Here is a 14,010-nt window from a genome sequence, read left to right as displayed (position 1 = left end):
TTTATGTCTGTTCAGGTTGTGTTGTTCATCTTGGAACATGCTTCTTTCCCACCCAGGAGCTCTAGTGCACATGTAAAATAAACTGCAATTTTGAAAGGGATATAAATCTTAAAAATAATTGAGTTCTTGCAGGATTTGCACTTACTCTGAAATAAATTACTACTTGATGAATAAGTTTTGACAAATAACAAACTTGAAGAAATTCTCTAGAATCTAAATTGAACAAAAATGGTGAAGTCTGAGTTCAGTTTTCTGCTTCTACTTAGTTTGAGGTGGATTTTGAATTGAAAAGGTTTTTATTAAACCAGTAGCATCTAGCAAAATGCACCAGCGTAATTAAATAAGTGTTTGGTTCACATCTGGTGTTCTTCTGGTAAAACTGGGGGCTTCACTTGCAGTTGTTTTCAGTATTTGGAAATGGATTGTTTTTTATTTTATTTCACTGTGTAGTGAAAATAGGTCATATTGCTTTCACATTAAAATCTTAATTCCATGGCAGTAAGTAATGTGTTGCAATTCTGAAGAAGTATCATTCTTTGCAGAATGTGATGGCAACTGAGTATCTTGAACTGGGCTATTCAGTAGATGGACATTGCAGAGGCGATCCCAATCCCAATATTCCCATTCCTACTAAACTGCAGTGGGAAATTCCAGAAGAAGTAAGTACAGAAGATTTAGTGGTATGTCATTATGGTTTAGTGGTATGACATTAGAAGAAATGTCTCTTTTCCCCAGTGGTCAAATAATTTATGTAATTATTGATAGCCCTATAAATTAATACTAAATTTCTTTTAGTCGTGTAGGTTGTGTACTTCATATGTAGTCATTACTCAGTTTGCTTAGAAAATCAGGGGGTTTTGATGTCAATCTTTAAAAATTCTGACTGGGAAATGCCAGCATTTTACTAGAAGCTTTCTTGGTTGGCAATATGTCAAAAATAAATGGCCACCTCTTTTAAACAGTGACTGTATTAAAATAAACATTTACTTGCTGAGGTTTCATTACTGTTGTCACAACAAATACTCTTGTCTAATAGTTCCTTTAGAATAGCTGGGGGTTTTTTTGTGTTCATAGTTCATCTAATAAGATTTGATTTTTCTAAGTTGTTTTTTTTTTTTTTTTGCCTGAGTTTCTAGAAAAACTGCCACCACCTATTTGGATTTTAATTTTGAATAAAAAGCTAATGGCTGGTGATTTATTTAATTAAGCATGTATGGGAGCTTGGAAGGCATACTGCTAATGCCATTCTGTAACTGTAGGCCATTCTTTTATATTCTCCTTATCTGAACAGTTTTAATGCTGTTTTTATGAGTTATTTTTGGATGTGTACTGGCTTAAAACATTTTTATTACCTTTTTGAATTTTAACTTTCTAGCAAAGATAGCTTCTTTTCTTTCTCTAAAGGGAAATTATTTAGGTAATGATGTTCCTGGCATGCATAAAGGCAAGCATTTCCTGTTTAACAGTTAAAAATACTTGTACTTTTTCAATAATTCTCTCAAATACCATGAATGCATGTTTGTATACATAGAGGTGTTTGTTTGTTTGTTTGTTTGTTTAAGTGCCAAGAAGTGATTGAGAAGTCTCTGAGCACTGCTGTAGCTCTAGCAGATGATGTGGACTTCTGTTCATTTTGTTTTGATACTTTTGGGAAAGGACTAATAAAGAAAGTGAAAACCAGCCCTGATGCCTTTGTGCAGCTTGCCCTGCAGCTCGCTCACTACCGGGTAAGAACTGAGTGTTTCTGCCCTGTGGAGCCTCCTTGGGCTGGCTGTAACATGTGTGTGACTGAACATGTGACTGTGTAGGGTAATCTTGCACTCCTTGTACAAGGTTGTTAAAGACATTCAATGCAAATTGATACAAACCCTAAGCAGATTACTAGCTGAACATCAATTCTACAATGGTTCACATATTGATACATTTCTGAAGTTTTCTCTTCTGCTTAGTTGGTGTACCCCTAGGCATTTTGTACTAGAAAGAAATTATGAAACTTCTAGTAGCTGTGTTCATAAACACATAAACAATGTCAAATTTACCTTTCAGATTAGAGTCACACAGGATGCAGTAGTCATGGACACTCCCTAAGAGGATTAACAGAAATCCCTACCTGTATTTTCTTCTGTTAGTTCTCTTTTCCTGTATTGTGCTGTCAGAAAAGACCAATGTAGCAACATTCAGCCTCTCTTTTAAACTGAAGAGGGTTGAATATGAAATGCAGAGAGTAGTCCTTGCTACTTGGTTGTTCTGTTAGTGTTTATCAAATCCTGCTACTAATCTTATTTTTGCCTTTATTATCTTTGGGTAAGGGGGCTAATGGTGGGCTACTGAAAACTCAAATGTTGAGTTTAATTTGTGCAGTGATTCATAGCCTGTGTGCTTAGCTTGGAACGTTGATTAAGAAAGAGGGGCTAAGTCTATCTAAACCTTTAAGTTCTTTTTTTTCCCTTTTTCAAGGATATGGGAAAGTTTTCTCTAACGTATGAAGCGTCCATGACACGCCTGTTCCGAGAGGGCAGGACCGAAACGGTTCGTTCGTGCACGGTGGAGTCCTGTCGTTTTGTCCAAGCCATGGAAGACCCCACTGAAAGTGTAAGTTCATGGTGTTGGTGCCCTGTAAAATTGGGAGGGTGGATTTGGATTGGGTATTAGGAATAAATTCTTCACTGTGAGGGTGGTGAGGCACTGGGACAGATTGCTCAGAGAAGCTGTGGATGCCCCATTCCTGGCAGTGTTCAAGGCCAGGCTGGATGGGGCTCTGAGCCACCTGGCTAGTGGAAGGTGTCCCTGCCTATGGCAGGGAGGTTGGAATGAGATGATCTTCAAGGTCCCTTCCAACCCAGCCAACCTATGATTCTGTGATAATTCATAAGGCACATGAGTTACCACTAGACAACCATGTAAGTCCCCAAATAGTTTTTAAGCATTTAGTGTGATGCGGGTTTTTTTCGGAAGGAAGAGCTGCTTAAGGTAATTGTCCATGTTTTCTGTCAAAAAAGCAGAAATTCTGGGCCATACTAAAAAAGAATGGCAGAACTTAACCCAAATATACCCTTATTTACCTGCTTCTGCACTCCAGAAAACTGTGATTACATGTAAAATTTTTGTGATTTGTAAAACTCAAACATAGATTTGTAGAACAACTAATCTCATACCAGTTAAGCTTTCCTTTCTGACAGGGAAGCAAGAATAATTCACAGGAAGGAAGTGATTGCTCTTTTATGTTGATTTTGATGACTAGCATTCATAGACCTCTGTACCTTCAGTGTTGGCAGTTTGCCTTCTAAAATAGCTCTGGCAGTTTGTTTTCTTAAAATCACGTTGGGATTTGCTCTCTATAACTCTTTAAGACCAGTATCTATAGAAGCTATAAATAATGTAGTAAGCTTGAGCTGTAATCATGTTTGATTGTAGGTTAGATAACACTTAAAATACAGATTAGTTTTCATTATGCTGTTTACAGTAGGTAACAGCAGACACTTGCTAATAGCTGAAATTAAATACCTGAGGTTGAAAAGCCAGGGGATACTATTTGAGATCAGTTGTCTTGTACTTGACCTTGAAGTACTCAAGGCTTGAGAGTCATTGCTGTAACTTAGTTTTTGCACCTTCATCCTTGATGCAGTTCATTTAACTGAGTTTTCTTAATCTTTGTTTATTTGTTAGAGGGAAAATACGCTGAAGTTTTTCCGGCAGGCAGCTGACAAGCACCAGCACTTGTATCGCCTCGCCATGACCGGGTCGGGCATTGACCGCCACCTCTTCTGCCTCTACGTCGTGTCCAAGTACCTCGCTGTAGATTCTCCTTTCCTCAAGGAAGTAAGTGACCTTTACTGGTAACTCTTCATTACTGTAATTAGTCCTTTGGTGAGGTTGTGTTTTGTGGTATCTGCTCAAGAGACTTGTGCAGCTCTGGTTTTCCTAAGAAAAAAGGTAAAATTGCAGCTAGTGCTGTTTAACATCTGCTGATAAATTGTTGAGTTAGTTTCATTTTCCTTTACATATGCATTTGTTGATAGACCTAAAAGAATGCTTTCAGTGAGCTTTTTAGCATAATACATGTTACTTAGAATTGCAGAAAATATATAGTCAGTATTGAAAAATTTTTTTTGCTTTGTGTATTTTCAAGGGAGTACAGCAGAGGCTGTGTGTTTTCTCTGAGAATTTTCTTGTGAAACTGACAAATTCAGTTCCTTTTAAGTTACTAAGAGTTAAAGGAGCTGTATATGGCATTAATGTAGTTGCATATTATTCTGAAAAATTATTAATTAAACTAGATTTTAAGGTTGGATTTTATAAAAGTAATTACACTGCACTTGGTCATTTTTTTCTGGTTAATCAAAAATGTGTTCCACCTTGCCTAAAATTAAGCTATTCACGTTTGTCTGCTTGCTCTCCTAAAAGTGGCTAAATCAAGAATAAAACAACTTTCTACAGTTTTCACAAACTTTCAAGATGTTGTTAGAGATTTTACAAGCTTCTATCTTGATGTAGGATCTTCCTGGGATTTGAGTATGATTAATAATGGTCTTGTTAAAACAAGACCTTTTGTGTGTAAATTACAAGGCTGTAGACCAGGTAATCTTGTTTGAAGTAGTATTTCTGTTGAAATTCTATTTTATTCTCTTTGAGGAATTGACATCACTTCCTCATATGATAATGGTTTCCATATCAGGACAAGTTTAACTGTTTCATTTAAGCTTCTTAGTTTTTCATTCCATTGAAATGGGAGTTAACCTTAATATTGCTTTATAAAGTGTTTTCTAATAGTTTATAAAGCAATCCTGCACTTGTTATAACACATCCTATCCTGACTAGTTTTTGAGAAAGTTGCATGTTCTTAACCAGTGTTTTCTATTTGTTTGCATCTCTTTTATATCTAATACAGGTTTTGTCAGAACCTTGGAGGCTGTCAACGAGTCAGACACCCCAGCAGCACATTGATCTGAAGAAGAACCCGGAGATGTTGTCCTCTGGTGGAGGGTTTGGACCAGTATGTTTCCTAAATACAAGTATCCACTAAAAAAGAGTTTTACAATCAAGACAGCAGTCAAAAAAATTCAGATCTGTAATCCTTCATTGTTGCATATCAAAGGTGCAGCTCATGCTTTTAAATGCATGTACTTAGTACTTTCCCATGATGTGGCTGTGTTTAGAAAAGTCTGCATCACCCTTTTCTGGTATCCCACTACAAGAAGGGATTATTCTTAGGGAAATGCACAGTTATGAAATGAGATACAGGGCTCCAAGGCAAAGAGAGCTTATGAAATTGGGGTTCTTACCACATTGCCTGTGCCCAGATCTTCTGTACATTAAACTGTTGTTACAGTGACAAATGCATTATTACTTAAACTATATTTTAAGGTTGGGATTTGTGAAAGTACTTACACTTCACTTTTCTTATATTTCCTGCTTGATGAATAAATGTGTTCGTACATTCCTCCAGATTAAGCTGCTCACATTGTTCTGCTTGCCTCCTAAGTGTGAATCATGGCCAAGTCAAGAATACAGCCATGTTCTATGGCTTCTGTAGACTTTCAAGAAACCAGTGTATTGTTAGAGATTTGACAAGCTGCTTATTTGCTGTGCTATTTTATTGGTATTTGAGTTTGGCCACTGATGAGAATATTGGTGTCAACAATATCTCTTCAGCAGCCTTTATGGGGCTATTATAATAGATTAATCTGTTTTCAAAAAGCATTTCTATTGAAGGAACAGTGAGAGGTATCACAGGACTGCTCTTTGCCCCACAGAAATTAGGGTGACAAGTCCAGTGTATTTTGGCTGGTTTGTCAAGCTGGAAGATGGGGAATGGGAGGTGGGGTGTGTTAAATTGTTGATGTTTATTTACTCATGTTTCTGATACAGCTTTCAGTAGTTTTTGAAGTTAAAATGAATTTGACTTGCAGTATCAAGGAGGCCAAGCTATGGCTCATTCTTGAGATTCTGACTTCCTCAAGCCATTATGAAATCAGTATTCTGAATGCCCAAAAGGATTTTGGCTGCAAGAATTCTAACACTGTTTTCCTTTGTTTTTGTTAACAAAAACTATGCTTTGGTTTGCTGGATCAGCCCAAATACTCAGTACCTCAGCTTTCTATGCATGTGTTTTTGGTTGGTTTTGAAGGGTTTTTTTGAACGTTCAGTAGAGTTTATCTTTGTAGCACTAACAGTGAGAAGAGTGAGAAGACTGTCAGAGTGCTTAGCAGCAGTGGCAGCAAGGACATGGAAGGTTGAGATCCTTTGAGTTAGGAAAGACATGAAGAGGGGTGACATCAGGACAATCTGTGTTTACCAGGCATAGTTGGAATAAAACATCAGACTGAAACTTGGCACAGTTAATGCTACTAATGTTGAAATTGGACCAGACCTCTGCTCGTGATACAGGTGTTCAGAATCACGTTTGCTGTAGAGGTAGAAGAAAACTTGCATTTGGCAAGTTTTCATCATGCAAGGCCTTTACACTGTGTTTGTTCACATCTGCAGAATGACCCCAGGAGGCTGATTGGTTAGGTATACAACTGAACTAATTTATTCCTTGCTGCTTAAGCATTATATATAAAGCTTAAGCATTGAAGCTGTATAGCTACTTAGGACCAGGACTTTCTATTACCAAAAAATACCTGAAAAAGTATTTTATTTCAAACTATTAAAGCTGGGAAATATTACAGATAAATGTTCAGAAAGTGGTTATTCCATGCACTTCAGATGAGACTAGACCTATTCCTTAAGTGGAGCCAATCTTCAGAAATTATGGATTAAATGTATTAGTTGAAATTTTACTTAAGGAAATTGCAACTGATTTAAGAACTGTAACAACTTCTTAATTGTACATAAGTTGATTGAGAACAAAGGAGAAGGGAAAAGTTTAGTGTGGTAGGACACGGCTTGGCTTTTGGCTACAGTCAGCAGAAAAAGAGAGCACTCTCCAGCTGTGGTGCATCCAGATTTATTGAGGCCCAGGGGAACTGACAACTGAAGAGAAAGAGAGAGGGGTTGCAACAGTTTATAAGGAGGGAGGGAAACAGGGGAGGAGTCAGTCCTCGGACGAATAGAGTTTTAGAGGGGAGTGGGATACAAAAGATTGACTTAGGGAAAACCCAAATGGGGATAACTTGGGGGTGGGGCCCCAGCCCCTGAGCCAATCACTTGACGCTCTAGCTGGAAGTTTCTAGAGAGTTCTAGAGAGAAGGGTGGGAGCGCCGAGTGACGGACAGGGCACTGGGGAGGGATTTGAGAAAGGGTACCTTAGTCTCCAGGGCAACTGGGGAGGAGTTGGGATAACTGGCAGCACAAGGGAGGGAGGGGAGAACCAGGCAGAACCATTACATGATAGGGGGAACAGAGCAGTCCAACTTATACAGACACAACACAAGAGTTTAGAAGGTGTTTTTCTCTTCTTTCTTCCCCTAGGTGGCTGATGATGGTTATGGTGTTTCTTACATGATCTTGGGTGAAAATTTCATCCATTTCCATGTCTCCAGCAAAATATCTTGTTCTGAGACGGTAAGAGTCAGTCCTTTCCTATGGTTTAATAAATCTGTTCTGCTTTGTGCTTATAGAACTATTCTACTCATTGTTTAAAATATAAATAATGTGGTTTTTATTTCTCAATATGTGCTGCTTTGTTGGAGTTTTTTGCCTCCAGTTGTATAAATTTAATAGTTTTGTGAACCAAGGATACCATATTCTATTTTGCTTACGCTTTCAAGTATAAAGAAAACACATGGCCCAGGATCATCTTTACACGTGTAGTTCCCTGCAGCTCAGGTGAAATGATCACATGTGTCCCCTAAACATAAAGATGGGCTTATCTTGGTTTTTCATATTACAATTTTGGTTTGTCTCAGCCTGCAGCTGTAAAGATGGAATAAAATGTATGCTGTCTATTTAAACCTTCCTGGTTTAAATAATGCTGAACAAAGCTGACCCATAAATTATAATCTGTGCTTAAGAAACATAACTAATCAAAAATTTATTAAAATAACACCCGTTATTAGAGGATAGTAGATGTCATATGTTGAACATGCTGTTGTTGTGGAGGACTTTGTGCTTTGAGTGCTTTGTGCTTTGAGTTCCATTCATCCTTCCCCTTTATATTTTTATGGCCTTACTGAATATGCCAAGTTCATTCAGGGTTACATAGCTGACCTAGTTTTCCTCTTTTGACCTTAACTTGTCCAGGAGATCATGGTGCTTCTGGTTAATCATTAAAGATTAGGAAATACAACTTTGTTTTTTTCATAGTTGAAATTGTTCTTCAGATGCCTGTTAGCTTGTACTTTAAATTTCACTCTGTTGCTTTTACTTATCAATTGAGTCAAAGGTCCATACAGAAAAGGCAGCCATTTTGTGTGTGTGCCCTTGATATTAGTAGGGCTGCTGTAGTAGATCCTGTAATGTAGCTAATAATTTACATTTGTAATCTTAATTTCTTTCTTGTGCCATCCATCTAATGCTTAGAATAAACAGAACAAGTTCCTGTTTTGTTTACAACTTAGAAAGTTGTTATTTTCATTTCCAATTCTTTTTTCAATGGCAAATGATTCAGCATTTCTGATAGGAGCTCAAATAAAAGTAATTTTTCTGCTCTTTCAGTACTTCTTGGTCATTAGTCATCCACTCACTGAACACTCCTTTGTTTTCTGAAAATGAGCTTTTGCAAAATCTTGTAGGAAAAGCAATATCAAAACCCAAATTTTAAAGTAGCCGAAAGCTATGCGTGCATCCGATTTCAAGACGATATGATCTCATTTCTGACTGTAGGAAAGTAAATGCATAGTGAAGAACTCATTGGTCAGCACTAGCATAAACCTGGATTAATCTGTAGTTTTAGAAGTTCTCTTATTAAAATTCCCATTGTATGGTAAAATAGATGCCTGAATTCCAGAAGCTCCAAAACTACAAAACATTAGAAAGTTTCTTCTTTTGCCTGAAAAATATCTGTTGATGGACAGTACAAGTATTTGGTTTTGGGTTTTGTTTGTTTATTTTTAAAGGATTCTCATCGCTTTGGAAAGAACATCAAGAAAGCATTGGTTGACATCATGGATTTATTTAACCTCAGTAAAAACTGTACCAAGTGATCTGCTCGCTTGATGCCAAGCAATCTCCTCTTGGTGGGATGAGGACTCTGCTGCACAGTGAACAAGAGCAAGGTTTGTTGAAGAGTAGCTGGAGAGGAAACTGAGTCAGCACCTTCTTGATCACCTATTAAAACCTTAGCAGTATATTAAATGTGTCTTTTTTGTTGTGATTTGTTTTGGGGGGTTTTTTTTCAGTAGTGTGGGAGAGCTTATTTCGACAAAGGATGACTTCTAAAATCTTCTGTTTCTAGGGAGGAAGCATAGTATCAATGCATGAAGTCATGTATATTCTAACTTCTGCAGTTTTCTCTTAATTTGTATACACTTTCTCTTTTTTTTTTTAACTTTAAATTAGTTTACTTGTTTCCAGAATCAAAGGGATAAAACACACTGACTTAAATACTAGAAAAAGTTGGATTTGCTATGTATTAATAGCAGAATGTTCTTCAATGTATCTGCTGCTTTATGTTAATGAGTGACAAAACTTGTGGCCATTTGCCTTCCTTGGTTTCTTTTTAGAGGTAAATTCTGTAAAACATACCAAAAAATCCCTGCTGTAACCCACCTTAACACATCAAGTTGAAGAAATGTTATGTTTTTTGAAAAGCAAAAAAAAAAAAAAGAGACCCAGCCATTGGATAGTACAATGTGTCCCCTCATTAGCAGGTATCACATTTTTCTTACTGCTTGCAAGCCTGTTTGTGACATTGATTTTATTTCTGTATAAATAAATGGACCTGTGTACTTGTTCATGCAAGTGCCTTAGAAAAACAAAGATCCTTAGCCCAGGAAAAAGGCATATGCTGGGAGTTGTTTCAGTGGTGAAACAGGGAAGGTTGTAGTAATGCAGATCTGGTTTTCAAATTACAAATGAGGATGAAGTGGCATAAGCAGATGTGAATATGTTTCCAAATGGTGCAGTCAGGTTTAAAATTCTAATGGAATGCTCCTGTCTTAAATAGCAAAGGTCAGTCCTTAGGAGGGGCAGGACTAACTTTGTTTGGGATATATTCGTGCGTTTGTTTTGGTGAGTGGAATTGGTGGTCACTCGGGTTTCTGGGCCCTGGGAAATGTTAATTGAGTTGAATGCAACCTGTTGGAAATCCTGCAAAGCAAGGCTGCCCATGGGGGCTGATGGATTGCAGTTTGTCTGGAAGGGTCACTGCTGCCTTGGCAGCCACCTGCATGAGAAGGGCAAACTGCTGAAGCCATGTGAAATAGCTCCAGAGTGGGAAAGGCATGGCCTTCTCAACCCCTCCTGGGAGATGCTCTTGGTCAAGCAGTTCCTGAAGGATACAGGGAGGGAGAGGAAGCTTTTTGACTCAGAAAGGAGCTTGGTGTTTCCAAGTGCAGAAATAAAATGGCTGCTACCAAATGGAGTAACTTTTGCATGATGCTTCTCTTCCCTGGGCTTTTTAGGTGTGGTACCTTTTTGACATCCTGCAGTGCAGTAAAGTGTACTTGTTAGCACAGCCATTTTATTATTATTATTATTATTATTATTTTATATAAGGTACATGATGGTTACTGATACGGTGAATGATGCTCCTGAGCTCTGCTGAGTTTAAAAGACCCTTGGGGTGGATATAAAACTTCTCGTTAGACTTTGAATGTTTTCTGGCCAGTATCTCCAACTTTCTATGCCTCTTCATGCTTATTTTTACTCTGATCCAGCTATTAAAACACCTGTGTATGTATGCTTGGGTGGGAACTCTCAAAAATCCAAGATGCATACTTTGGCGACTGCATGCTCACATAAATGTGGGAACCCTCACAGGAACTGATCAAAGGCACTCATTATTTGATTAGGGTACAGTGTGTGGGAAAGGACACTTGGAAAATAAGCCTTACTGTATCTGGCAGGCCTGGCACTTATCAAGCTACTGCAACAATTTTATAGTGATCTATTTTTGGAGCTGCAGAAATAATGCACTGGGGGTTTTGGGGGCTGTTTTTGGTGTTGGCTTTTTTTTTTTCTAATTGACCACTGACCAGTCTGTGTTTAAATTAACATATTAGCTTTTAGGGTTTTCTTTAAAAAAAAAAAAGGTTTAGATTTGACTCTCAGGTCTTAAATGTTTCTAGTCTAACTGTAGTTAGTGCAATTTTGCATTCTTGGAGAGTAAGTATGATTGGCACAGAAAGCTGTTTTTTATTGTAAATGTTTCAAATGTTTTGTGGTGTTAAATGTATCTTTTTAAATTTTGGAATAGATATAGTTCCTGAACAGATAATATTTTATTTCTTTTTCTTTAAAATGTCAGCAGCATGTAAATAAAATATGCTTTTTGGATGTAAATCTTAGAATCCACAGTGAATGTAGGTTATTAATAATTTAAATCTTGATGTTCAATATTGTGTACATACAGTAAAACTGCTTGGGTTTTTTTTTGCTCAAAGCCATAGGAATGTAACTGAAATTACCTAGATTTGAATGAACCTTCTAGTACAGTGTATTTTATTGTAAAGTTAAATGTTCATATTCAAGTAAAACTGCTAATTTGATACTAAAACCTTGAATCATTGATTCTCAATTAATTCTTTAGGAGATCAAACTTAGGGTTGAGGAGGTGGCTAAAAGCCAGGTTGGATGATAACTTTTTCTGTTTGTGAAATGGCAGCGTGGAATTGGTGGAATATACCTTGAGTGAGCATTTTTCAAATTTATTATTTCAGCTGTTTCATGGCAGAAGTTTGGAAAGCATGGAGTCCATTTACAGGGTACCATTGTTCAGAATTAATACTGTCCCCAGCTGAATATTCTTTTAAGGCTTGAGGCTTTTGAGAGACTAGGGAAGTGTGTGCCTGACCTTGAAAATCATGGTTCTAGTTCAGCCTTTGTACCAATTGTTTTCTCATGTAAAATGTATTAATTTAAAGTAGCAGATTTTTTTTTATCTTGTTTAGTTACTTTACATCTGTTGTTGGTTATTTACATCCAACACTTTGTCTCTGTTTTCTACTTTCTTCTGTGACTTCAAAAAATGAAATAAAATTTCACAATTACCACTACCTGGAACAATGTTTAATATCTTTTGTATCTTCTTCCCAGCTCCCTTGCTGTAGTTGCTTGAAATTCAGGACTTATGAATCCATTGCTGTTAAATCCAGTTAGGAACAGTAGCAGTGAACTGTTCAGTTTATTTTAGCAGTGATTTAAATATGTCTTCTAGTTAATAGGGAATGTGTTAATGAACAGTTAAAACTACAAGGAATTAAATCTCCCAAAAGAAGCTGAACACGTGGATTCACCGTTGTCTGACATCAAATTGTGTTCACTTTCTTTTTTCTGTAGTGATGCCACATAAAAATTTCAGTGTTCTGACTTCAAGCATTCTCCCTCCAGAAGGGGATCAGTCATACAGATAATAAAGATATGATCAGGTGGAACAGTTGCTTTCTTGAAAGTTGAAGATAATGAAATTCATTCATACCTATATTAAATTTAGAAAAATCTTTGTGACCTTTCAAGAAAAATCTCCTTGAAAGTTGAAGATAATGAAATTTATTAAATTTATTAATATCTATATTAAATTTAGAAAAATCTTTGTGACCAGCTCACTTCCTTACAGTTTGTCACACTATATATGAATGTTTCCTTCCTTTGCCCTTTTTCTTGAAGGTATTAGAGTGAAATTCTGATCAGGTTAAAAATAATTGCATTGAAATAAAACTGATTGCTTGTTTCTATGCTGCTTGCTAGCTTCTAAACTGCTCTCTATGTAAGGAGGAAGCACTGTACACACAGGTGGAGAGCAAATTGTCAAGTTCAAACAAATTCCAGTTTGAAACTAGAAAACCCAGCTGTAGTTAGTTTCGGTCTTTGTTCTATTTTCTGTTTGATTGGTTTATTTTTGAAAACACAAATGTAGGTATTGAGTGTCATGCTATTATAGTTGTAAATGCATGTGAACAGAACTGTGCACTGAACAAAAATAACCAGAAATAATATTCAAAATATGTAACAATATCTGGTAATGCTGAACGGGCCATAGCACTTATATGCCTTGTTATATTATGAAAATATATGTAGCTTCCCATTTTAACATCAATAAGTCATGAGTTTTGTTTGGTCATTTGGCTTTTAAAAATGAATTATTTAATACATAAAATAGTTATAAGTAAATTTTTTTTTCTTCAGGTGATCATATCAAAAACATTTATTCTTACCTGTAACTGGAGATAGGAAACTTCCTATCTCCAGTTACAGGTAAGAATAAATGTTTTTGTTTCAAAGGCGTCAAACACCCAAACTGTTTCTCCCAGGAAGTCTTTTACAAAAGAATAGTAATATTTCTTTCACAAGAATGTAAAGCTGCAATGACATCAAAATCTTTTATTGATGCTGCAAGGGAGTTCTTGGTTAAAACACTCATCTTTTTATTAAAAAGACATGCATTTTTTTATGTACTAGAATTCCCTCAGTGATATCTGTGGTTTACCTCACACTTGTGCTTCTGTGTATGATTAAGCAGGCAAGGTTTTATGCTAATTGGAAGAATCTGTCCAACCATTGACTGTCTAAAATGGGCTTTATTCTGAGTGCCAGAGGGTAAGAGGTGCTTTCAAACACTGTCCTATCTGATCTGTTCACAAATGAGAGGCACAGAAAAATGTTGCTCTTAGATTTCCTGCTTTGTGGAGCAAGGCAAAATAGCATCTGGAATTTTTGCCTGTTCCTGGCCCTCAGGGTTCAAGTCTAATTGGCTCCTGCCTTTCCCTTGCACATTCTGATTCCAGTTCAGGACAGTTAGGAAGGGGTTTTCTCCTAAGGCCACCTCAACCCAAACTGCCAAGTGGGACTGCTCCAAATAACCCTGGGCAGCTAATTCATTAGGATTTGAGCTTTTTTCCCATTTTGCAGTCTATGTAAAGGAACAGGGCTGAGGACTCAAATCTGCCTCTAACATCAGCAATCCCTACC

General features: G+C 37.0%; 1 protein-coding gene across 2 annotated transcripts in view; it reads left to right on the top strand.

The window, feature by feature from the left end:
• Nucleotides 1-12,098, top strand: part of CPT1A (carnitine palmitoyltransferase 1A) — a 40,532-nt gene extending 28,434 nt beyond the window's left edge. For both annotated transcript variants that reach the window (XM_036384104.1, XM_036384103.2), the window contains exons 14-20: nucleotides 543-659; nucleotides 1,563-1,727; nucleotides 2,458-2,592; nucleotides 3,667-3,819; nucleotides 4,889-4,993; nucleotides 7,414-7,506; nucleotides 9,000-12,098. In XM_036384104.1, coding sequence (XP_036239997.1) covers nucleotides 543-659; nucleotides 1,563-1,727; nucleotides 2,458-2,592; nucleotides 3,667-3,819; nucleotides 4,889-4,993; nucleotides 7,414-7,506; nucleotides 9,000-9,086 — 855 coding nt within the window. In that variant the 3' untranslated portion in view covers nucleotides 9,087-12,098. The remainder of the gene's footprint in view (nucleotides 1-542; nucleotides 660-1,562; nucleotides 1,728-2,457; nucleotides 2,593-3,666; nucleotides 3,820-4,888; nucleotides 4,994-7,413; nucleotides 7,507-8,999) is intronic.
• Nucleotides 12,099-14,010: the final 1,912 nt, after the last annotated feature.

The sequence above is a fragment of the Molothrus ater genome, chromosome 6 (genome assembly GCF_012460135.2).
Source record: "Molothrus ater isolate BHLD 08-10-18 breed brown headed cowbird chromosome 6, BPBGC_Mater_1.1, whole genome shotgun sequence".
NCBI lineage: Eukaryota > Metazoa > Chordata > Aves > Passeriformes > Icteridae > Molothrus > Molothrus ater.
Note: the sequence above shows the minus strand (reverse complement) of the source record. Positions and strands in the feature narration are given on the sequence as shown.